Genomic DNA, 25,659 nt, shown 5'->3' on the forward strand with positions numbered 1-25,659 from the left:
CCTCCCGAACTCGTTGACTATCTATTGCATCCGTCTTCCTTGTTGCATTGTCATGGTATTATATGATTAAGAAGACAGAATGAATTCTGGAAATGACGCTAATTTCAATAAAATCTGCACGTCGCCGGATGCTACAATGACGTCATAAATAGACTGTTCAATGACGTTACGTCCTCCGAGTTTAATAGTGGAATGTTCACGTCATTATTTCACTCATACCACCATGGCTAATTACGTCCAGTTCGCTGCAGGTGAGTTGCGCTAATTTTTCCACATCTTTGAGTTTGTTCATTTCTCAGACAATGTTTGTATAGTTAAGTAGCATTATGATTGTATCCAAAAAACAATATGGATGAGTGAAGACCAAGAGTTCGAGTTTTTTCATCGAACCGCTTGCTTCGATTTCTACAAATTATATTAAATTTTGATTACTCCTAGAATTATTAGACAGATATAAAATGATATGTAAATGACAATATCTAGAGAATTTAATAGTCAGAACACTTTCTTAATTGCCTGCCATCACAGACCAGTAAGCATTTCAACCATTTGCGACTCTGGGAAATATATACACCCGACTATACCGCATGGTCTGTGGTGGCAGGCACGTGCACATATTATCATAACCTGCAAATCCAGCATGAGAATATAACATGATGGTTAGCTGTTGTAGCTACCGAAATGAAAACAATTAAAATATTTTAAAAACTGTCCATTCAATAAATTCAAATAACCTCAATAAATTACTAAAATGTAGATAGTGTCTGAAAAGTGTGTTAATGTACATACAAAAACAAACTTTCACACATTTTAAAAGTTTTTGCAATATATGGACTTGGTATATGTTGTTTCACATTGTTGGTTTTTTTCAAGTAGGAAAACATAATAAGTTTGTTATGAAATAAAAATCCAAAATAAATACTAATTTTTCATCCACATTGCCATTATCACAGCTTTCAGAAATTTATCTCTCAGTCTAATATTAGTCATTGTTTTTCTTATAGGTGTATTCACATTGACAATGATTTGTTTTCTGGGACAAGTCCATGCCAATCCATCTCGATGTGGCGGTGCATGTCGGGAAGACATGTGTATCGATCATGGGGAAGGAATATCACCACGTTTTCGATGCCACCAAGACGAACAAAGCACGCCCCCTACAGAGACTATGGAAAACACCTTGGCTGAAAATGGACAAAGCAGCGTCGATGGTCGAAGTAGGTGAACATGTAAATGTATGTATGTATGTATGTATGTATGTATGTATGTATGTATGTATGTATGTATGTATGTATGTATGTATGTATGTATGTGTGTGTGTGTGTGTGTGTGCGTGCGTGCGTGCGTGTGTGTGTGTGCATGTGTGTGTCTGTGTGCGTGCATGTGTGTGTGTGTGTGTGTGTGTGTGTGTGTGTGTGTGTGTGTGTGTGTGTGTGTGTGTGTGTGTGTGTGTGTGTGTAACTTTAATCCTAGCTTTTCTGACCTTACGACCTTATGGGGCATTTCATCCAACTTTCTACCTTTTTTCTAGAATGTACCGACGAATGTCCCAGCAGTAAATGCATCGACCACGGTCAAACATCCGACCCTCGTTTTGAATGTTTAGGAGTAAATCTCACACAAAAGCCTCTCGGAATTACAACAGAAGCTCCGTCAGTCTTCGAAATGGTATTCAGTGAGATGGACGGTAAGCGAATACAACTTATTTGCACATGGCTTATTAGGTTTTATATCTCTTTTCAAATAATCTCAAAATCACGCTAAACCCCAGTCAATGGCAAGTCTGGGTGAATACACCGAAAGCAGTATTATGGGCTCTTTTAACCGTAATTTCAATGTTTTACCTTAAAAAGATTTGAAGATCACTGTTGAAATAGTTTTATGAAATTATCACCAATGCGCACATTGGGTGATGACGTTATAGTTATGCGTTGAGAACTATATATGTAAAATGTGGAAGAACAATTGAAACCGTTGCCTTGGTAGATGGAAAAATGAGGTTGTCTATTAAATTGATTATTTTTTTACCGTTAGTATAACGGTTCTGCTATAGTTTTCTGAAGAAAGCAGTGACCACTTCGACTTTCATTTATATACCTAGTCATTTAACTTATTTTTTTTACAAGGAACACATTTTCAAAACAACAAAACGAGAATCTAATTATTCTTTACCCATGCTGAAGAAAGGAAGATCATTTTCTGTTTTCAATCTTTGTATCATCTCTTCTCCAGAATACTCTACAATACGCATCTACACCGATATGGGTTTAACTGCATTAAATACAATAATAGGCGGATTGTTATGTTTTGGGATTCTGAAAGTTTTCAGGCTCTTAAGGAAGACTTCGCTTCTATTGGAGAAAACACATGATAAGATAAACAATAGCTGGATGGACGTGAATAAAGGTATATATTTATGTTTTTCCCTAGACAATAATTTTTTGTATTTTGGGGCACTTTATTTCTCGTATATAGTCTATATATTTTATCAAATATTTTTGTAATTTTTATGTAACCTTTTAGTAGTTGTTTTTATATTTAGAAACTTTGTTTCAGAATTTGTTAAAGCATTCGTTTATTAACTGCCAGTTGTGTTTTAATCGTTACCTTGTAGCCTACCTACACTTGATGTGAGGGTGTATTTGTCAAGGTGTATATTTAATTGTTAAGTTTCAACGGGCATAATCAGTGGACCTTGTTCGTCAGTCCCATCCTCCAGTCTGTGTGTGTTGAAAAGAATTAGAATACGTACTATACATAATTACTGGGGAACCTCTGCTACTCTTTTATTAGCTAAACTGTCTAGATTATAAGTGATTTGCAATGTCATAACGTAAAACAGTACAAGTTTCATTGTGTAATTACATATACCCTGATATATCTGTAAGTCATTAGCCCCTGAATGAAGTGAAAGCCTTGGTAGTGACGTCACACCATATTTTTAAGGATATATTTATACATTTAGTCACGTGTACTTGCTAAAGCACATAGCCTTGACCTTCAATCGAGGTCCGAGGTATAGATAGACATATATTCATATATTGGAATAGGTTGGGATGTTTACTTGTACTTCTTCTTCCTTTATCTAGCACACCAACATAAAGATACGGTTGTCAATATAAGACCGGATGGAGAAACAAGAACCCAGTGTGGTATGTTGTTAATATAGACATAGACCCTCCACCCACCATACCCTGGGTGGAGGGTCTGTGATATAGAATATTCAAAATTTACTTGATTGATACATAAATAGAATTTTGATATAGAAGTATAATATTATAAGTGTAACCATGATATTTTTCAATTATGTACGTTCAGGTCAGTAGAGTATATTTTATTGAAAAATGTACGTTTAGACACAAAGACAACGACTATCGCAAAAGCTGAATGACAGAGGTAGCAACACTTGATTATTGCAGTGACTAAGAATGCAAATGCAGCGACAAATTGCATAGCAACCGTAGCAACACCCACAGCATCGGCAATACATCAGCAGGTCTTGTGAAAAGATAAGAAGTGAGGGGAATTTCAACATTGAAGACAAAATGTATAGAAATCACTTGTCCCGCCCTTAGCAACAACCAAATTAAACAACAGTGAACTTTGCAAAGATAATGAGATTTAATGACGAGTTTCATACGAATTCATTGGAGAATTCAAACAAGTTTGGGATACATGTATAATATTTTGAAATTTCATTTCTTGCAGTGCAACAGAATGGTGATGCCATGCTAGGACATCTACAAACAGCGCAACCACAGGTATCAGCCAATCACCAATCGATTCATTACTCTCATCCAACGGATGGGAATACACTCATGGGATCTACTAAATCTGTGAACGGGAACTAATAAAAGCAGCCAGTTCTTTAATTATAACTTAAACACAGCGGTGTTATGCTACTCTCGGATGTGCAGTGACACTCCTATCAAGTTTAATGTCTTGAGAGTTGTAGTAGGTATTTGTAATCAAAATCGACGGAGTTTATTTTGAAAACAGATTTTATCTCGTGTTTACGAGTTTACCAAGAATGTATCAATTTAAATCACAAAGTATATGGATGATGGAAAATTGTCATTTTAACGTAAAACGCACCACGGAAGCCAAAGAGCCAGCTGATTATCAAAGTTATTCATATCTCACAAACTACATGTCAATGATAGCTAGCTAGACAGACAGACATGATTGCATTGAGGCCGCTGGTTTTAGGGTGTGGACCCAATTAACACACACACAAACACACACACACACACGCACGCATATATATATATAGATGATACTGTTTTATTTACACCGCTCTACATACACGTGTATTGAGCACTGCTTACTCCAGCATAGACATTTTACATATGCTGAGGTTATAGATAGATAGATAGATAGATAGATAGATAGATAGATAGATAGATAGATAGATAGATAGATAGATAGATAGATAGATATATAGATAGATAGATAGATAGATAGATAGGGAGATAGAGAGAGATAGATAGATAGAGAGAGATAGGGATATATATATATATATATATATATATATATATATATATATATATATATATATATATATACATATATATATATATATATATATGAGGCTGACAGTGTTACAAAAAAAAATGCAAAAAAAATACACGTTCACACATTTCAGAAAGTTGTGTAATATCGTATGGTGACGTAGTCTCCTTTATTCGTTCCATGCATTTCATATTCAGATGCTGATACTTTTTTGCCTTATGTATGATATGACTATTCCCGATCGCTCCAAAAAAAACACAGTAAGAAAAGGATAAAAAGGACGGATTAAAAAAACACAAGGTATTTTTTGTTATTGGAATAAAGAAAAAGTTCATACTTGAATGATGGACATTTATTCTATTATTTCATAAATCAGCTTTCACACTCGTTAGACTGCTGTTTCAATTTACGGTAGGAAATGGAGCATGTCACATAGTGAAGAAATTTGGAGGGTCATAAAGAAATTGGGGGTTGAAAGGCGGACTCAAATAATTTTGAAGCTCAAATGGGGCTGCGATTTTTGCATGTAAGAAGCTAATATCACTGCGAAAATGGCATGTGTTCATTTCGGGGGAGGTGTGAACATATTTGAGAGCGCGGGGGAAGGGCGGCAGCAAACAAAAATTAAGGACAAAATATTTTCTCCTCAGTACCCCCCCCCCCCCAAGTAAATTCTGACCTCAGCCTTGTACGAACGACAAGAATTATTGTATGTTGGTCTCCTGCACAAAAAATACGTGCGTATTTCAGTCTTTTTCAGGGAGAAAAACGGTGAAACGCTGTACGTGCACTTTAAATTTTATGTAGATATCTATTTTCTCGACCTGTCAGTGACCTGAAATCGTTGACCTACTTTTTATACCAATCGTTTGCATTCTTTATTTCATGGGCACAGTTTTTGTTAGGAAGAGACATTGGAAAATTATTTTACGCAAGTAAAAGTACAAAAACATCCCATTTAATTCAATTCAGGACCATTCGGATGTAACTAGCTTTGCCGATGAATTTTACAGATTACAAAGATTTTGCTCAGGAACGAGGTGGAGATCTGAGCTGTTTAATTTCACAACATGCAGAATCATGACAAGCTCGGTTAGTAGCATACGACCCGGTAAGTTTTAACAGACATCTTTAGCCCAAATTATCAGATTTTATCCCTCCATTGTCTCTGTCAAAGCGGTTCTATCTCCATTCTTCTATCCGTATGTCAGATCGATATCTTAGTCTCAAATATAAAACCCGACGAGGGTAATACAGGGTCAAGGTGTAAGCAGGGTTTGTAGAATAATATCCGTTATTTAGTGCGTCGAGAAAGACACATATTTTGTATGACACATGCACTATATTTGGTCGTTAAATTCTTGCAGCTCATGATCATTCGTATCTCGTCTGTCAGCCTTTCTGGTGTTGATGCATATCAAAGACAATTGTAGGCTCTAAGCATAACCTAAAATAAACGGAGTTCTGTGTTAAAGCTAAGTTGACCTAGTCAAGGTCTGCATTTTCGACCTCTGTGCGATGACAATTTGAAAACGCTAAATAAATATTATCACCTGATGGGCACTAACCAAACACTCGAGGGCACATGTGAACCTACGTGCAACCGTACTATTCACGACCTTGTAAACCGAACGCATTGCTTTTTGATAAAGAAATTAGTGGCGATAATAATAGTTCAATGTAGGACAAAAACGTACGTCTGTTAGGTATCAACCACCCCTCCCCCCCCCTCTAACTTAATTGGCCATATTGATAATCGTTTCAACATGTATTTAATGCCATGCATACTGTTACAATGATGGCGAAATTTCTTCAATTTCTCGATTTGACGATATTTGTTCGAGATATTATTAGTAGGATGAGAACTAAAATGGTCCAGCCCCTACCCCTACAAGAATTTAGTTTTTTTTTAAATCCTACTTTGAATTATTAATCTCGCCCCTTACTGTTCATCTAATTGCCTGGATCAGTGATATGCAAATTAGGGAATTGGATGTTTTGGTCACTAGATATAGACTCACTACTTGTCATAACTGATTTTATTTCAGGTAAGTTTGTATACACGATGCAGAGCCAAGGCGACCCTTTACCCCGCGTCATGGTATGGACTCAGCCCCGTTCACGATCTACAGTCTTTGAATTATCGATGGCTTCAGTCTATACCTTCAAAGTGTTTCACGAACCATATTTCGTTGCATACCTCTTTGGTGAAGATCGAGAAGAGCCATCAATACATCCGAAATTGTCAGGTCAGAGTTATGCAGACGTTATTGGCAGACTTGAAGCTGACTATCCGGAAAACACTGCGGTGATCGCCAAAGATGTAGCATTGTTCCTTCGTGATATGAAGGATCTCCCGTCTGGATATATTCATACGTTTCTCATTCGGGATCCTCAAAAGTCAATAGTCTCCATGTATAACGTTACCAAGAGGCTTTTACAGGGAAATGTTGATCATCGTGAGATCGTGGAAATCACTCGAAAATCAAGTGACATGAAACCAACGTGGGATCTGTATAAATATGTAACACAGGAATTGAAACAAAAGTCCATCATCATAGAATCTGATGAATTAGTACAGTCACCACGGGAAATTCTTCAAAAATATTGCAGTGAGACAGGCCTGCCATTTCACGAGTCTATGCTCTACTGGAAACCAGGAAATACATCTGGTTTAAATTTGGCCCAACCACTACAACAACCCCCATATATCAGTTACTATACAACTGCACTTTCAAGCTCGTGTTTCTTACCCCCTAGCAAGAGCTCAACTGTGGCACCTGATGAAGAAGACATCCCAACTGAGTTGTTGGTCATGATCAAGGCTAATCAACCTATATACGATGAACTGTACAAAAACAAGCTAAAAATTTGACGTTGACTTTAAAAGTGAGCTCTTTAAGATACGGCGAGTACAATTACAAATTATAGTGCAGTAGCTTTGTCAGAAAAATGTCAAAGGAATTAAATATTTTATTTAGTAATGCCAAGTCTAGACAAACCATTTTATAGCATAACAAAGACCATCACACTATGCTCTTAGTAATCAGCTTGTATTGGGAGGAGGGGCAGTGCGACTCTCCCCCACTCCATACATTTGATAAATTGCAACCAAAAGTAAGACGTGTTGCTTTTAAAAGAAATAGCATGCCAGCAGCAAGTTTAGATTTTTCATTCTTGGGTAAAACAGCACAATCATTAAAAAATGGCTTATAACTAATAAAGCTAAATACCACGGACTTTGACCAAACATCAAATAGATTTATTTGCAGCTGTAACAGACTTATACACCAAATTTCATTACAATAAATGCAGTGCTCGATTGTGCATACAGTACAGCTGATGTATGTATGTATGTATGTATGTATGTATGTATGTATGTATGTATGTGTGTGCATGTATGTATGTATGTATGTATGTATGTATGTATGTATGTATGTATGTATGTATGTATGACAAGCAATTTGCAAGACTTAATGTTAGGAAATACTCCTTCATTCATAGAGGTGTGGACTTATGGAATAGGCTCCCTAACGCCATTTGTCTCAGCAAGAACAATTAAGGCATTTGAAGATAGACTTGATAAACTATGGAAGGATCAACACCTTAGATTCATCTTTTACGGAGATAAACCTACTCCTTGATAGAACCAAGTAGACCTGACATTAGAGGCCAAGCAAGGCCTATAGTCAGAAGAAGACGTGTAAGTATCTGTCTGTCTGTCTGTCTGTCTGTCTGTCTGTCTGTGTCTGTCTGTCTGTCTGTCTGTCTGTCTGTCTGTCTGTCTGTATGTATGTATGTATGTATGTATGTATGTATGTATGTATGTGAGTGTATGTATGTGTGTGTATGTGTGGTGGGGAGGCAACGATATGCATAATTTTTAATTAAAATTTATTTTCAAAAATTTCCCTTAAGGAAATCAAGAGAGAGTTATTAGTGTTTTGTAGACACTATACACAAGTAATTATTCAAAAACATACATAAACTTACAGTACCCGTTACTCGTCAGTATGGCTTACAAATTATCTTTAAGATTGTTTTTTAACTGTCAAAGATTAACTGGAGTAGATACTCTATAATGTTGTTTATGGCAATATTTCAAGGGTCAACTTCAAACAGTCAGTCTATTTTTGTACAGTTCGTCGTATAGAGGTTGATTTGCCTGGATAATATCCAGCACTTCAGTTGGAATGTATTCTCCATCAGGTGTTGACGTTGAGCTCTTGCTAGGTGGTAGAAAACATGAGCTTGAAATCGCAGTTGTATAGTAGCCGATGTATGGAGGTTCGCGGAATGGTTGAGCCCACCAAGATATATTTCCGGGTTTCCAGTTGAGCATCGATTCATGGAAGGGTAGCCCTGTCTCCTTGCAATATTTCTGAACAACTTCACGTGGTGACTTAGCCAAGTCATCAGACGATATAATGACGACTTTCTGATTCATTTCTTGAGTGACATATTTATACAGATCCCACGTTGGCTTCAGATCAAGTTCTCTTATAATGACTTCTAATATCTTATCATAAGGCATGTGTTCATCGAAAAGCTTCATTGTAAGTCGATACAATGAGAGAGCTGCCCTTTCAGGATTCTGGATGAGGAAGGTATGAATGTATCCTGCTGGGAGATCGTTGTAGTCACGCAGGTAAATTGCAAAATCTTTGGCAAACACTGCCGTTTTTCCAGGATAATCAGTTTGCAGCATGTTAATTACTTCTAAGTAGCTGTGACCCGGTAATTCTGGATAGAGTGATGGGTTTTGTCGATCTGAACCAAACAGGGAGGCGACGGCGTACGGCTCATGGTATACTTTGAACGTGGGGACAGAAGCCATAGACAACTGGAAGACGGTAGACCGTGAACGAGGCTGAGCCCATAACATGACGCGAGGTGAAGGGTTTTGTGGTCTCTGCATTGCCTGTGTATCTAAATAGCAAAATATACAAATATGTCTTTCAGATAAGAATTTAATGGGATCTGTACGTTTGTTATAGTCTAATTCTGATACTTATTTGATGGTCGCATTGTATTGAATAATTACTGCATCACAAGCTATTAAAATATGATTTCGAATTTTATCAATTTTCAGTACTGCATCACACATTTTGTACAGTAACACGGTTGATTCCTTGCCGGTATGACTATATACCTTGTTAGGTCAACGCATACATTGTAACCGAGTTAGGCTTTTTACAGTTTTGCATGACGTAAAGTTGATATAATGTTAAGCTGAAATAACTCACCAATGGCACGAGAACTCGAGTGAACTTTACTTTTCCTGATGTTATGGCCTGCGATCAGTCTATGGCTACTATAACTATCACCGAGACGACATATCAGACTTTAGTCAAAGTACACCATCTTTATTACAAGGTGAGCTCATGTCATCAACAACTTTGCACATGACCTTTGATCTATAACCGTGACTTCATGCATTAACTTATTTATACTAACACCTCAATCTGATTAAAATCCGATGTAGATGTCGGCTAATCGTTCATTGCTATTTTACCTTCTTTATTTTGCCTACATTGACCTTCTTGGTACATGTTTACATTTTTTAGCCACATGTACCAAGAAGGTCAATTCAGGCAAAATAACGAAGGTTAAATAGCAATGAACGATTAGCCGACATCTACATCGGATTTTAATCAGATTGACTAACACCTGAGACAACATTTCCACTTATATATATATATATTATTTATTTGCCAGAGGTCGAAAATTTTTTACATATCAAGTGAGGAAAATGAAATAATCAAGTAATCACATCGCCAATGAGAAAAAAGTATTATATATAACAGAATAACTTGAACTTCTGGCTGGACCACAAAAATAGTTTGTTCAAACTAGTCGAGTTCGAGGCCCAAGGAAAACATATACAGTAATAACTTGACAATGCTCGATCAGCACTGCTTGAAATATTTTTAATATATATAATTGAATATTTCTATTTATATGTGTGGATATGTGTATGCATGTGAGTACTAGTATATAGAACGTTTGCAGGTAGAGGCCCGAAACCCCGGGCACGTTGCATGACAGGGACAGAAGCACCAGGGGTTCCAGATGACACCGTGAAATATTGAAGAAAGGACATGCAGAAAACAAGTCTTTGTTATGGTTGATATATGTACTAATGTTACATATCTCTACTTGGCTAGGTCAAAGCCCGGAGTTTAAAGACTGGGGTGTGGCGGGATACATGTTAATGACATCTCCAGTTGGTGTCTCTGCATTCGTCTTCACCCGTCTTATGATTTCGCATGTACAAGACAGTTTTTGCCATCGCGCATTGTCAGGGGGACTTGTCTCAGAACAGTAAAGTTTAATCTAATTCTCGTGCCATAGGTGAGTTATGTCAGGCTTACGTATACTCTCAAACGCAACTTGATGTCTTAAATTTTAAAACCTAAAAAGGGTAGCTGAGTTACAGTATAACCTATAAAGGTCAACATTGTCACCCTACAAGAGACAAAACAAGTATTTTAACAAACAAAAATACATTTTGTCAGGAGTTAAAATCCAAACAATTAAAGGTAACAACTGGTTAAAAGCGTCCCACCTAAAAAACAATATTACACTTTCAGGCAGACATACTTCTGGTCTGTCGATTTTTTAGACACACCTTTTAATGTATTTAGCTTCAGTTTAATTGCTTATTGTATAAAACCTTTAAATGCTAAAAAAAAACACTGTCTTACTGTTCATGTGTCTCAAACTGGGCCGAGTACCAAGCATTTATATGCAGTAATAGAGTTGTATCAAATAACCAACCATGGGCATGTAGTGATGTAGTCGTGGAAAGCAATGAAATACGAAATAATACGTTAATAGCCTGTAATGTTGTTATCCAACAATGCAACCATTAAATAATTCTTATAAACAATAACAAAGCGTACAAATATTATCAAATTCATATCTAAAAGATACATTTGGATATTTTGTCATTTACATACAGGGGCAATCCAGAAACAACTTCCTTCGCCTCGCGTAATGTTATGGGATCAGCCTCGTTCACGGTCTACCGTCTTCCAGCTGTCTTTATGGCTTCTGTTCCTACTTTCAAAGTGTACCGTGAGCTGTAGTCAGTCGCCTCCCTGTTTGGTTCAGATCGAGAAGACCTATCACTAGACTGACTGACTACTAGACAACAAAAGCTCTGCGTTTAAAGCAAGTTCCCTCATATGGAATACAACTTTACCCTCAAAATACAAAAAGGGATATGTTTCTATGACTAGTACAGGCTACACAAACCTGCCAAATTTGAGGTTTGACAGGAGTTATCAAGATTTACCACTACTCAGACAGCAGGGCTTGGAAGAGGCTAATACAGATCTACGACCTCTCCATGGTCTTGCACCCATTCTTGCTATTACCTATCACAGCAAATTGTTTCCGTACAATATCCGAGTTCTCTTTGCGTAGGTAAGTTGTATCAGGTTTCTTTGAAGCCTAATTGTATTTATGCAATCTTGGACTCCAAGTTTGGACAAAATCCAATCTGAAATGTGAAGGGTAGACCTGATCCTGGGGTCGATCCCAGTCGAAGTGATTGAGAAACTAGTGCTGCTAAGTCCAATTTTGGTCTCATTGTGGGGTTTACACTACGCATATTTGACACTACTTATAAACGTTTTCCAATTGAATTCCCACAGAATATAACTTTCTTCTTTGTGGTTCATGTGACAAATCTTGAAAGAGCTGTTTAAATTAAGCAAACAAAACGAACGCTAATGGGTTTTCAGTCTCGTACATATACCACACAACAGCAGGGTAGTTTTACTTAAACTAAAGTAGTATTGGTTGGTAAATCATGAACTGGTCGAAGTCCACACGTTAGCCCTTACAGCTTCAAACAAGAGCTTCGTAATTGTTGTACGTTGCGTCAGTGCAGAAAGGTCGTATCTGCTTTGCAATTGTATAGGCAGATACGACCTTACTGCACTGACGCGATGCCAGGTCAGGTCAGGTCTGAACAGGAACAAAGGCTAAGTAATATGTATAATATAATCAGTCGAGAATAACTTGTTTGAAATTCCTTCGTTATTTCGAGTCACCTGATCAATTGATAGTAGCTATAGTTAGCAACAATTCATATATAACCAGTATTTTTCTTCGCATATCATAAAATATTGAATGATTGGATGAAATAATCAAACATGTTAGTTGACATATGTTGACAGCACAAACGCGGTAACATTTGATGGTTCACTCCTAAGTCATGATATATTTCATACACTCCCAGATAACTTCAAATACAAAGCAGCAATTAAAGTATCAAGTAATATATAACTATATTGTTTTTATTACGAAAGCAAACCAAAAGAGACGTTAAGACTGCGAATTTGACATGTGTTGTATGTGTATATGTAGTGTGAAGACGAAATGTGCCAAAGCAACTCCGTTTGTCCTACAGTAACTTGTTATAGACACATCCACTGTAATGCCTTAAATCGAGATCTGATAATTTGTTTAAATTATTTTTAGATATACAATATGCAGAGAACACCTGACCCTTTACCACGCGTCATCCTTTGGGCTCAGCCTCGTGCACGATCTACAGTCTTTGAGTTGTCTATGGCTTCAGTCCCTACATTCCAAGTGCACCACGAGATATACGCTGTCGCATTCCTGTTTGGTGCAGATCGACATGAAACTCCAGACGCATCATTGTTCCCAGAATTACCAGGCTATAGGTATTCAGAAGTAATTAATCGTCTACAAGCTGATTATCCCGGGAAAACGGCAGTGTTCGCCAAAGATTTCGCATGTTTCCTGCGTGACAACAACGACCTCCCAGCAGGATATTTTCACACCTTCCTCATCCAGAATCCTAAAAAGTCAGCTCTCTCATTGTACCGAATTATGATGAAGCTTTATGGCGAACAGATGCCGTATGGTGAGATCATAAAAGGCGTTCTAAATGCACTTGATATGAAGCCAACTTGGGAAGTCTTTAAACATGTAACACAGGAATTAAACCAAAATGTCGTCATTATAGCATCTGATGACTTGGCGAGGTCACCACGTGAAGTCATTCAGAAATATTGCAGTGAGACAGGCCTACCTTTTCATGAATCAATGCTAAACTGGAAACCTGGAAATACATCTGGTTGGGCTCTACCACTACGGGAACCTCCAATGATCAAAGCATACTCTGCTGCACTTTCAAGCTCGTGTTTCTTACCCCCTAGTAAGAGCTCAACCGTGACACCCGATGACGAAGACATCCCAACTGAGTTGTTGGACATGATCAAGGCTAATCAACCCATATACGATGAACTGTACAAACAGAGACTCATTGTATGAAGTTGACTGTTTAAACTACTGCTATCACAGATGCCCTAGATTATTGACATTCAATAAAACATTTTTATGGTGGGATATGTAAGTCAACAGGCCGGGGGGGGGGGGGGGGCAGTGGGGACAACGGACCTAAGAGTGAAGGTACTGCTATCATACATGCCCTAGATTATTGACATTGAATAATAAAACATATGTAGGTCAACGGGCCAGGGGGAGGGGCAGTGGGCGGGGGACAACGGACCTAGAAAAGTGTGAAGGCACTACATATACGTCTTCAGTATATAGTATAAAGACAGACAGACAGACAGACAGACAGACAGACAGACACACAGACAGACAGACAGACAGACAGACAGACAGACAGACAGACAGACAGACAGACAGACAGACAGACAGACAGAATAAATCCATTTGCTGCTCACAGAAACAAATATATTCCTCTTAACTATGGTATGCATATCAAAGACAATTGTAGGCTCTAAGCATAACCTAAAATAAACGGAGTTCTGTGTTAAAGCTAAGTTGACCTAGTCAAGGTCTGCATTTTCAACCTCTGTGCGATGACATTTTGAAAACGCTAAATAAATATTATCACCTGATGGGCACTAACCAAACACTTGAGGGCACAGGTGAACCTACGTGCAACCGTACTATTCACGACCTTGTAAACCGATCGCATTGCTTTTTGATAAAGAAATTAGTGGCGATATTAATAGTTCAATGTAGGACAAAAACTTAAGTCTGTTAGGTATCAACCACCCCTCCCCCACCCCCACCCGCTTCTAACTTAATTGGCCAAAATTGATAATCGTTTCAATATGTATTTACTTTAATGCTATGCATGCTGTTACAATGGCGAAATTTCTTCAATTTCTCGATTTGACGACATTTGTTAGAGCTGTTTTTGTAGGATGAGAACTAAAATGGTTCAACCCCACCCCTACAAGAATTTAGTTTTTTATCCTACTTTGAATTATTAATCTCGCCCCTTACTGTTCATCTAATTGCCTGGATCAGTTATATGCAAATTAGGGAATTGGATGTTTTGGTCACTAGATATAGACTCACTACTTGTCATAACTGATTTTATTTCAGGTAAGTTTAAATACACGATGTATAGCCAACGCGACCCTTTACCCCGCGTCATGGTATGGACTCAGCCTCGTTCACGATCTACAGTCTTTGAATTATCGATGGCTTCAGTTTCTACCTTCAAAGTGTATCACGAACCATATTTCGTTGCATACCTCTTTGGTGAAGATCGAGAAGAGCCATCAATACATCCGAAATTGTCAGGTCAGAGTTATGCAGACGTTATTGGCAGACTTGAAGCTGACTATCCGGAAAACACTGCGGTGATCGCCAAAGATGTAGCATTGTTTCTGCGTGATATGAAGGATCTCCCGTCTGGATATATTCATACGTTTCTCATTCGGGATCCTCAAAAGTCAATAGTCTCCATGTATAACGTTACCAAGAGGCTTTTACAGGGAAATGTTGATCATCGTGAGATCGTGGAAATCACTCGAAAATCAAGTGACATGAAACCAACGTGGGATCTGTATAAATATGTAACACAGGAATTGAAACAAAAATCCATCATCATACAATCTGATGAATTAGTACAGTCACCACGGGAAATTCTTCAAAAATATTGTAGTGAGACAGGCCTGCCATTTCACGAGTCTATGCTCTACTGGAAACCAGGAAATACATCTGGTTTAAATTTGGCCCAACCACTACAACAACCCCCATATATCAGTTACTATACAACTGCACTTTCAAGCTCGTGTTTCTTACCCCCTAGCAAGAGCTCAACTGTGGCACCTGATGAAGAAGACATCCCAACTGAGTTGTTGGTCATGATCAAGGCTAATCAACCTATATACGATGAACTGTACAAAAACAAGCTAAAAATTTGACGTTGACTTTAAAAGTGAGCTCTTTAAGATACGGCGAGTACAATTACAAATTATAGTGCAGTAGCTTTGTCAGAAAAATGTCAAAGGAATTAAATATTTTATTTAGTAATGCCAAGTCTAGACAAACCATTTTATAGCATAACAAAGACCATCACACTATGCTCTTAGTAATCAGCTTGTATTGGGAGGAGGGGCAGTGCGACTCTCCACCACTCCATACATTTGATAAATTGCAACCAAAAGTAAGACGTGTTGCTTTTAAAAGAAATAGCATGCCAGCAGCAAGTTTAGGTTTTTCATTCTTGGGTAAAACAGCACAATCATTAAAAAAATGGCTTATAACTAATAAAGCTAAATACCACGGACTTTGACCAAACATCAAATAGATTTATTTGCAGCTGTAACAGACTTATACACCAAATTTCATTACAATAAATGCAGTGCTCGATTGTGCATACAGTACAGCTGATGTATGTATGTATGTATGTATGTATGTATGTATGTATGTATGTATGTATGTATGTATGTATGACAAGCAATTTGCAAGACTTAATGTTAGGAAATACTCCTTCATTCATAGAGGTGTGGACTTATGGAATAGGCTCCCTAACGCCATTTGTCTCAGCAAGAACAATTAAGGCATTTGAAGATAGACTTGATAAACTATGGAAGGATCAACACCTTAGATTCACGGATTTACGGAGATAAACCTACTACTTGATAGAACCAAGTAGACCTGACATTAGAGGCCAAGCAAGGCCTATAGTCAGAAGAAGACGTGTAAGTATCTGTCTGTCTGTCTGTCTGTCTGTCTGTGTCTGTCTGTCTGTCTGTCTGTCTGTCTGTCTGTCTGTCTGTCTGTCTGTCTGTATGTATGTATGTATGTATGTATGTATGTATGTGAGTGTATGTATGTGTGTGTATGTGTGGTGGGGAGGCAACGATATGCATAATTTTTAATTAAAATTTATTTTCAAAAATTTCCCTTAAGGAAATCAAGAGAGAGTTATTAGTGTTTTGTAGACACTATACACAAGTAATTATTCAAAAACATACATAAACTTACAGTACCCGTTACTCGTCAGTATGGCTTACAAATTATCTTTAAGATTGTTTTTTAACTGTCAAAGATTAACTGGAGTAGATACTCTATAATGTTGTTTATGGCAATATTTCAAGGGTCAACTTCAAACAGTCAGTCTATTTCTGTACAGTTCGTCGTATAGAGGTTGATTTGCCTGGATAATATCCAGCACTTCAGTTGGAATGTATTCTCCATCAGGTGTTGACGTTGAGCTCTTGCTAGGTGGTAGAAAACATGAGCTTGAAATCGCAGTTGTATAGGAGGTTCGCGGAATGGTTGAGCCCACCAAGATATATTTCCGGGTTTCCAGTTGAGCATCGATTCATGGAAGGGTAGCCCTGTCTCCTTGCAATATTTCTGAACAACTTCACGTGGTGACTTAGCCAAGTCATCAGACGATATAATGACGACTTTCTGATTCATTTCTTGAGTGACATATTTATACAGATCCCACGTTGGCTTCAGATCAAGTTCTCTTATAATGACTTCTAATATCTTATCATAAGGCATGTGTTCATCGAAAAGCTTCATTGTAAGTCGATACAATGAGAGAGCTGCCCTTTCAGGATTCTGGATGAGGAAGGTATGAATGTATCCTGCTGGGAGATCGTTGTAGTCACGCAGGTAAATTGCAAAATCTTTGGCAAACACTGCCGTTTTTCCAGGATAATCAGTTTGCAGCATGTTAATTACTTCTAAGTAGCTGTGACCCGGTAATTCTGGATAGAGTGATGGGTTTTGTCGATCTGAACCAAACAGGGAGGCGACGGCGTACGGCTCATGGTATACTTTGAACGTGGGGACAGAAGCCATAGACAACTGGAAGACGGTAGACCGTGAACGAGGCTGAGCCCATAACATGACGCGAGGTGAAGGGTTTTGTGGTCTCTGCATTGCCTGTGTATCTAAATAGCAAAATATACAAATATGTCTTTCAGATAAGAATTTAATGGGATCTGTACGTTTGTTATTGTCTAATTCTGATACTTATTTGATGGTCGCATTGTATTGAATAATTACTGCATCACAAGCTATTAAAATATGATTTCGAATTTTATCAATTTTCAGTACTGCATCACACATTTTGTACAGTAACACGGTTGATTCCTTGCCGGTATGACTATATACCTTGTTAGGTCAACGCATACATTGTAACCGAGTTAGGCTTTTTACAGTTTTGCATGACGTAAAGTTGATATAATGTTAAGCTGAAATAACTCACCAATGGCACGAGAACTCGAGTGAACTTTACTTTTCCTGATGTTATGGCCTGCGATCAGTCTATGGCTACTATAACTATCACCGAGACGACATATCAGACTTTAGTCAAAGTACGCCATCTTTATTACAAGGTGAGCTCATGTCATCAACAACTTTGCACATGACCTTTGATCTATAACCGTGACTTCATGCATTAACTTATTTATACTAACACCTCAATCTGATTAAAATCCGATGTAGATGTCGGCTAATCGTTCATTGCTATTTTACCTTCTTTATTTTGCCTACATTGACCTTCTTGGTACATGTTTACATTTTTTAGCCACATGTACCAAGAAGGTCAATTCAGGCAAAATAACGAAGGTTAAATAGCAATGAACGATTAGCCGACATCTACATCGGATTTTAATCAGATTGACTAACACCTGAGACAACATTTCTACTTATATATATATATATTATTTATTTGCCAGAGGTCGAAAAATTTTTACATATCAAGTGAGGAAAATGAAATAATCAAGTAATCACATCGCCAATGAGAAAAAAGTATTATATATAACAGAATAACTTGAACTTCTGGCTGGACCACAAAAATAGTTTGTTCAAACTAGTCGAGTTCGAGGCCCAAGGAAAACATATACAGTAATAACTTGACAATGCTCGATCAGCACTGCTGCGGCAGCTTGAAATATTTTTAATATATATAATTGAATATTTCTATTTATGTGTGTGGATATGTGTATGCATGTGAGTACTAGTATATAGAACGTTTGCAGGTAGAGGCCCGAAACCCCGGGCACGTTGCATGACAGGGACAGAAGCACCAGGGGTTCCAGATGACACCGTGAAATATTGAAGAAAGGACATGCAGAAAACAAGTCTTTGTTATGGTTGATATATGTACTAATGTTACATATCTCTACTTGGCTAGGTCAAAGCCCGGAGTTTAAAGACTGGGGTGTGGCGGGATACATGTTAATGACATCTCCAGTTGGTGTCTCTGCATTCGTCTTCACCCGTCTTATGATTTCGCATGTACAAGACAGATTTTGCCATCGCGCATTGTCAAGGGGACTTGTTTCAGAACAGTAAAGTTTAATCTAGTTCTCGTGCCATAGGTGAGTTATGTCAGGCTTACGTATACTCTCAAACGCAACTTGATGTCTTAAATTTTAAAACCTAAAAAGGGTAGCTGAGTTACAGTATAACCTATAAAGGTCAACATTGTCACCCTACAAGAGACAAAACAAGTATTTTAACAAACAAAAATACATTTTGTCAGGAGTTAAAATCCAAACAATTAAAGGTACCAACTGGTTAAAAGCGTCCCACCTAAAAAACAATATTACACTTTCAGGCAGACATACTTCTGGTCTGTCGATTTTTTAGACACACCTTTTAATGTATTTAGCTTCAGTTTAATTGCTTATTGTATAAAACCTTTAAATGCTAAAAAAACCCACTGTCTTACTGTTCATGTGTCTCAAACTGGGCCGAGTGCCAAGCATTTATATGCAGTAATAGAGCTGTATCAAATAACCAACCATGGGCATGTAGTGATGTAGTCGTGGAAAGCAATGCAATACGAAATAATACGTTAATAGCCTGTAATGTTGTTATCCAACAATGCAACCATTAAATAATTCTTATAAACAATAACAAAGCGTACAAATATTATCAAATTCATATCTAAAAGATACATTTGGATATTTTGTCATTTACATACAGGGGCAATCCAGAAACCACTTCCTTCGCCTCGCGTAATGTTATGGGATCAGCCTCGTTCACGGTCTACCGTCTTCCAGCTGCCTTTATGGCTTCTGTTCTTTACTTTCAAAGTGTACCCGATGAGCTGTAGTCCGTCGCCTCCCTGTTTGGTTCAGATCGAGAAGACCTATCACTAGACTGACTGACTACTAGACAACAAAAGCTCTACGTTTAAAGCAAGTTCCCTCATATGGAATACAACTTTACCCTCAAAATATAAAAAGGGATATGTTTCTATGACTTGTACAGGCTACACAAACCTGCCAAATTTGAGGTTTGACAGGAGTTATCGAAATTTACCACTACTCAGATAGCAGGGCTTGGAAGAGGCTAATACAGATCTACGACCTCTCCATGGTCTTGCACCCATTCTTGCTATTACGTAAACCTGTCACAGCAAATTGTTTCCTACAATATCCGAGTTCTCTTTGCGGAGGTAAGTTGTATCAGGTTTCTTTGAAGCCTAATTGTATTTATGCAATCTTGGACTCCAAGTTTGGACAAAATCCAATCTGAAATGTGTAGGGTAGACCTGATCCTGGGGTCGATCCCAGTCGAAGTGATTGAGAAACTAGTGCTGCTATTTCCAATTTTTGGTCTCATTGTGGGGTTTATTTACACTACGCATGACCATGCCAACATATGTCTTTGTTCATAAGAAAGGGCACATATTTGACACTACTTATAAACGTTTTCCAATTGAATTCCCACAGAATATAACTTTCGTGTTTGTGGTGCATGTGACAAATCTTGAAAGAGCTGTTTATATTTCATACACTCCCAGATAACTTCACATACAAAGCAGCAATTAAAGTATTGTCGAAAATATTTGAGGGGTAGCAACAGACAAGTAATATATCACTATATTGTTCTTATTAAGAAAGCAAACCAAAAGAGACGTTAAGACTGTGAATTTGACATGTGCTGTATGTGTACATGTAGTTTGAAGACGAAATGTGCCAAAGCAACTCCGTTGTCCTACAGTAACTTGTTATAGACATATCCACTGTAATGCCTTAATTCGGGATCTGACAATTTTTAAAAATTATTTTTAGATATACAATATGCAGAGAACACTTGACCCTTTACCACGCGTCATCCTTTGGGCTCAGCCTCGTGCACGATCTACAGTCTTTGAGTTGTCTATGGCTTCAGTCCCTACATTCCAAGTGCACCACGAGATATACGCTGTCGCATTCCTGTTTGGTGCAGATCGACATGAAACTCCAGACGCAACATTGTTCCCAGAATTACCAGGCTATAGGTATTCAGAAGTAATTAATCGTCTACAAGCTGATTATCCCGGGAAAACGGCAGTGTTCGCCAAAGATTTCGCATGTTTCCTGCGTGACACCAACGACCTCCCAGCAGGATATTTTCACACCTTCCTCATCCAGAATCCTAAAAAGTCAGCTCTTTCATTGTACCGAGTTGCGATGAAGCTTTATGGCGAACAGATGCCATATGGTGAGATCATAAAAGGCGTTCTAAATGCACTTGATATGAAGCCTACCTGGGAAGTCTTTAAACATGTAACACAGGAATTAAACCAAAATGTCGTCATTATAGCATCTGATGACTTGGCGAGGTCACCACGTGAAGTCATTCAGAAATATTGCAGTGAGACAGGCCTACCTTTTCATGAATCAATGCTAAACTGGAAACCTGGAAATACATCTGGTTGGGCTCTACCACTACGGGAACCTCCACTCATCAAAGTATACTCTGCTGCACTTTCAAGCTCGTGTTTCTTACCCCCTAGCGAGAGCTCAACAGTGACACCCGATGAAGAAGACATCCCAACTGAGTTGTTGGACATGATCAAGGCTAATCAACCCATGTACGATGAACTGTACAAACATAGACTCATTGTATGAAGTTGACTGTTTAAACTACTGCTATCATACATGCCCTAGATTATTGATATTCAATAATAAAACAATTTTTATGGTGGGATATGTAGGTCAACGGGCCAGAGGGGGGGGGGGGGGCAGCGGGGGACAACGGACCTAGAAAAGTGTGAATGCACTAAATATACGTCTTCAGTATATAGTATAAAGACAAACAGACAGACATACAGACAGACAGACACACACACACAGACACAAACACAGACACAGACACAGACAGAATAAATCCATTTGCTGCTCACAGAAACAAATATATTCCTCTTAACTATGGTGTTGTTGTTGTTCGCAATATATGTGAATTTTGTACATAATGGTCTTTTGTACATAATGGTCTATACCTCGAGATAATCGAAAACAGGAGAATGTGCATTCCTTCAACTGTCAATTGGACTGTCCCGGTGTATTCAAAACAGTACTAACAATGCCTAGCACTTAGAATATACGAATCGTATAAATATACCTGCACCACTTATTGTGTTACAGTAGGGCAAAATATACCGAAGAGTTTAACATTTCAAAATGACTTTCAGACTGTTTTCCGTCATCCTGTGTTCCCTAACAGCTTATCGTCATGTTGGATATACAACAGGTAGGTGTTAAATGTCAAGAAGTTACCTAATATGATTGACACGTGTTAAATAAGCCAGGAATGGAGTAAAAGTTAAAACTGAAACAACGACTTACATTAGCAATGTGCACATGTAAACTATTCTATTTGAAATGAAATTGGTAGAGTGGAGAAATGACTCGGTGAAGTCCGATTAATGTAACCATGCATGTAGAACACACTTTGCAATATCTTTAACGTTAATTTCGTCATCATTGTTATTCTATTTTTTAAAGTTGTTTTAGGTGTTTTAATTGACGTGTGAACAATCCTGCTTGAGCCAACTATGTATCATACCTAACAGGTAACGCACAGAGTTACCATTTTGTTCACGGGTCAGGTGTTTTACAATGAATACTTCATTTCCTCCAAAACTTTGTTAGGGCTATATTTCGACAAATTAAATACGCTAAGAAACTTTACTTAGCTTCCCCTTTGTTATAATACCTATTTCTAAAGACATGGTAGTTTCATCCTTTGTGTACACCCCAACACCATTTTTTGTAATTTTCGAATCGTACTTTTATAACTCATGAGTTTTTGAAAACCCAATTCCATTGGTTCCAATATTAATTACTTTTTGTACAAGGAGATAGAAATTCTATATTTTTTTCAACAGACATTCTTGAAAGGCAGCATAATATATCCAAAGAAACGAAGGAAAATATTTGCACTTGTTATCACTTCACCAATTTGAAAGATATTGTGTTCTCCGAATAGGTATATAAACGAAAGACAACACATTTACATGTTAAAACTCTCTATACAGACTGACTACCCAAGCTTGTGATTACTTGATGTTGAAACGCACGTGTTTAAGTTTTTGGTACATTTTAATGCAAAATATTCAACTTTCCTTTTTATTCTCAATCGTACTTTTGGTACATATTATTCAAATTTAAATTATTTTTTGAAATTTTGCTTATCTCTGAAGTTATAAAACTAGGGCCTAAACATGTTTAGTTCCGGTTACCCAACCCCACCTACTTTTACAAGTCCTTGATCTGAAGCCAACGTGGGATTTGTATAAATATATCACTCAAAAAATGAACCAACAAGTCGTCATTATATCGTCTGATGATTTGCCGAAGGCACCACGAGAAGTTGTTCAAAAATATTGCAGTCAGACGGGCCTCACTTTTCATGAATCAATGCTAAACTGGAAACCAGGAAATACACCTGGTTGGGCTCAACCACTACGAGAACCTCCAATCGTCAACTACTACTCAACTGCGCTTTCAAGCTCTTGTTTCTTACCCCCCTAGCGAGAGCTCAACCGTGACACCCGATGAAGAAGACATCCCAACTGAGTTGTTGGACAGGATCGAGGCTAATCAACCCATATACGATGAACTGTACAAACATAGACTCACTGTCTGAAGTTGTGCTTGTATTGCTGTGAACAACTAATATGTATCAGCCCGCGAGTCACTCCGGGTGTTTATTAGAAGCCGAGAGCAAGAGAAAACGTACTCCTGCTTGAAGTCATTTCTCGCGTTACTTTGTATTCACGTACACAGCTCATAAACACAAGTTAAATATATTGAACTCTTAATCAACAACAGTAAATTGCGCATACAACACAAACAATGAGACAATTTTCATAATTATTCAAACAAACAACCCTGACATAAAATACAGAGAGCATACAAGAAAAGCAAAGAGAAATTCTTACCTGCTGGAAATCATTGAAGAACTTGCTCTCTCTCCTAGGATAAGAACATTTTAAAGTTGAAGACAATAGTCGAATACATTTTGATTTACAAGCAAAATATAATGCACTTGAGCTTGGTATATTTTGTGAGTAACTTGGTAATTTTTGACGGAAAATATCGTTTGCACACTATCATCATAACATTATTAGCCTACCCGTACACTTATTTCCGCTATACTAATTGACATTTTGACTTTTTAAATGTTCGCTCGACCTTGCGATTTTTTTCTAATTTACCGTTCCAAAGTAACGATATTTTACTGACTGAACTAGGAACAATAGCTGGAAACCAGAAGGAAAAAAATGATGTATTTTCACGTATAAATCTGTGACTTAATACACGTAAAATGTGTATTTATGTATTACTGAATGAGGCATAACATTATTTAGTGCCTATCACATTTTTTTCATAACATCTGAAGTTCGATGTTCTTAACCCTCTAAATGCCACCAAAATAGCCCGAAAATAAATAAAATAAACATTAATATACATACCCAGCGTCCATCTACTTTCCATGATTTGGCAACTTCATTCCGATATCTGTAGACGGTATATGATGCACTCATTTTCGGCAATGTATCCACTGCACCACCATTTGTGTTTTCTGTAAGGACAAATGAAAAATGATGATGATGATGATGATGATGATGATGATGATGATGATGATGATGACGCCGACGACGACGACGACGACGACGATAAAAAGTAACGTTTATCGATAATCAATCCGCGTCTCTGTTTTGTGATATCGCACATAAGGAATGTATATGTATGTATGTATGTATGTATGTATGTATGTATGTATGTGTGTATGTGTGTGTGTGTGTGTGTGTGTGTGTGTGTGTGTGTGTGTGTGTGTGTGTGTGTGTGCGATCGATTCTTGGGAATGGGTCACGTTTTACAAAATGGAAGACTCATTATATTGTCTAATTTTTCATTTCATGGGGAATTTGGCTTCCCACTGCTGGCACATCAGTTAGGGTTAGGGTTATTGTTAAGGTTAGTATTAGAGTTAGGTACTGTACAGCAGGTACCATAATATCATCAGACCGTGTCAATCGATCAAGTCGCTGCTGACAACCATGTAGTGTATTACTTGTCAGGTGTGAAGTGACGAGAGAAGTCACAGTCGGCCTTACAGGCGAAAAATGGCAACGGTTGGGTAACATATCAGGGACCGGTCAGTTTCTCCAGCCGGGGGTGGGGGGGTGGGGGGTGGGGGTGGATTCTTAAATAGGACCGACTTGTTTGTGTATATATTTTTCTCTTCTGGTGGAATAAATTTCAATTCAATTCAAAGAGTCACTGACCCCCCCCCCCCCATCTGTAAAACCAAAAACAAGCTGACCCCTCATTTGATTCTAAAACATGATGACACCCCCCCCCATATATATATGATATTCAAATAACAGGTATTTTTTATCGTGACTCAGTGTGGACTGCTGACTGTCTTGTAAAGCTTGAAAATTATTGCCTGAAAGGGCCTGAATAGTCTCAAAAGCCATTATTACAAAACAGTTTCAAAAAACTTTGCAGTTGTGCACAGCTAGTGCATTCTACAGAAATTGTTCTCATGGAAGTTTTTTTCACATATCTATCATGAGATAAA

The 25,659-nt window shown here is 37.8% G+C and overlaps 6 protein-coding genes across 6 annotated transcripts; 5 read left to right on the forward strand and 1 right to left on the reverse strand.

Annotated features, from left to right (window-relative positions):
* The first annotated feature begins 223 nt into the window (after nt 1-223).
* On the forward strand, nt 224-4,501 carry LOC144451002 (uncharacterized). Its single transcript, XM_078141761.1, has 6 exons — nt 224-251; nt 1,005-1,217; nt 1,532-1,687; nt 2,233-2,406; nt 3,090-3,152; nt 3,709-4,501. Exons 1-6 carry the CDS (start codon nt 224-226, stop codon nt 3,849-3,851), a joined length of 777 nt encoding a protein of 258 aa, XP_077997887.1. The 3' UTR covers nt 3,852-4,501.
* Nucleotides 4,502-6,577: 2,076 nt separating this feature from the next.
* Nucleotides 6,578-7,387, forward strand: LOC144451003 (uncharacterized). The gene has a single exon (XM_078141762.1). It carries the CDS (start codon nt 6,578-6,580, stop codon nt 7,385-7,387), a length of 810 nt encoding a protein of 269 aa, XP_077997888.1.
* Nucleotides 7,388-8,626: 1,239 nt separating this feature from the next.
* LOC144451004 (uncharacterized) lies at nt 8,627-10,064 on the reverse strand. The gene is made up of 2 exons (XM_078141763.1): nt 10,028-10,064; nt 8,627-9,441 (listed from the first exon to the last, which is right to left on the reverse strand). Exons 1-2 carry the CDS (start codon nt 10,062-10,064, stop codon nt 8,627-8,629), a joined length of 852 nt encoding a protein of 283 aa, XP_077997889.1.
* Nucleotides 10,065-13,014: 2,950 nt separating this feature from the next.
* LOC144451005 (uncharacterized) lies at nt 13,015-13,827 on the forward strand. The gene has a single exon (XM_078141764.1). The coding sequence runs from the start codon at nt 13,015-13,017 to the stop codon at nt 13,825-13,827; it is 813 nt and encodes a 270-aa protein (XP_077997890.1).
* A 1,142-nt stretch (nt 13,828-14,969) lies between these two features.
* On the forward strand, nt 14,970-15,746 carry LOC144451006 (uncharacterized). The gene has a single exon (XM_078141765.1). The coding sequence runs from the start codon at nt 14,970-14,972 to the stop codon at nt 15,744-15,746; it is 777 nt and encodes a 258-aa protein (XP_077997891.1).
* A 5,136-nt stretch (nt 15,747-20,882) lies between these two features.
* LOC144451008 (uncharacterized) lies at nt 20,883-21,695 on the forward strand. The gene has a single exon (XM_078141766.1). The coding sequence runs from the start codon at nt 20,883-20,885 to the stop codon at nt 21,693-21,695; it is 813 nt and encodes a 270-aa protein (XP_077997892.1).
* The last annotated feature ends 3,964 nt before the right edge of the window (nt 21,696-25,659 follow it).

The sequence above is a fragment of the Glandiceps talaboti genome, chromosome 20 (assembly GCF_964340395.1).
Source record: "Glandiceps talaboti chromosome 20, keGlaTala1.1, whole genome shotgun sequence".
Classification (NCBI taxonomy): domain Eukaryota; kingdom Metazoa; phylum Hemichordata; class Enteropneusta; family Spengelidae; genus Glandiceps; species Glandiceps talaboti.

Bases quoted from the DNA above. Each gene is read 5' to 3' on its own strand.
- LOC144451004 (XM_078141763.1), bottom strand. From the start codon at position 10,064: ATGTACCAAGAAGGTCAATGTAGGCAAAATAAAGAAG. The intron at 9,442-10,027 runs GTAAAATAGCAA...TTTGCTATTTAG, and splicing joins ATGTAGGCAAAATAAAGAAG to ATACACAGGCAATGCAGAGA.
- LOC144451005 (XM_078141764.1), top strand. From the start codon at position 13,015: ATGCAGAGAACACCTGACCCTTTACCACGCGTCATCCTTTGGGCTCAG.
- LOC144451006 (XM_078141765.1), top strand. From the start codon at position 14,970: ATGGTATGGACTCAGCCTCGTTCACGATCTACAGTCTTTGAATTATCG.
- LOC144451003 (XM_078141762.1), top strand. From the start codon at position 6,578: ATGCAGAGCCAAGGCGACCCTTTACCCCGCGTCATGGTATGGACTCAG.
- LOC144451008 (XM_078141766.1), top strand. From the start codon at position 20,883: ATGCAGAGAACACTTGACCCTTTACCACGCGTCATCCTTTGGGCTCAG.
- LOC144451002 (XM_078141761.1), top strand. From the start codon at position 224: ATGGCTAATTACGTCCAGTTCGCTGCAG. The intron at 1,218-1,531 runs GTAGGTGAACAT...CCTTTTTTCTAG, and splicing joins AAGCAGCGTCGATGGTCGAA to AATGTACCGACGAATGTCCC. The intron at 2,407-3,089 runs GTATATATTTAT...TCCTTTATCTAG, and splicing joins CTGGATGGACGTGAATAAAG to CACACCAACATAAAGATACG.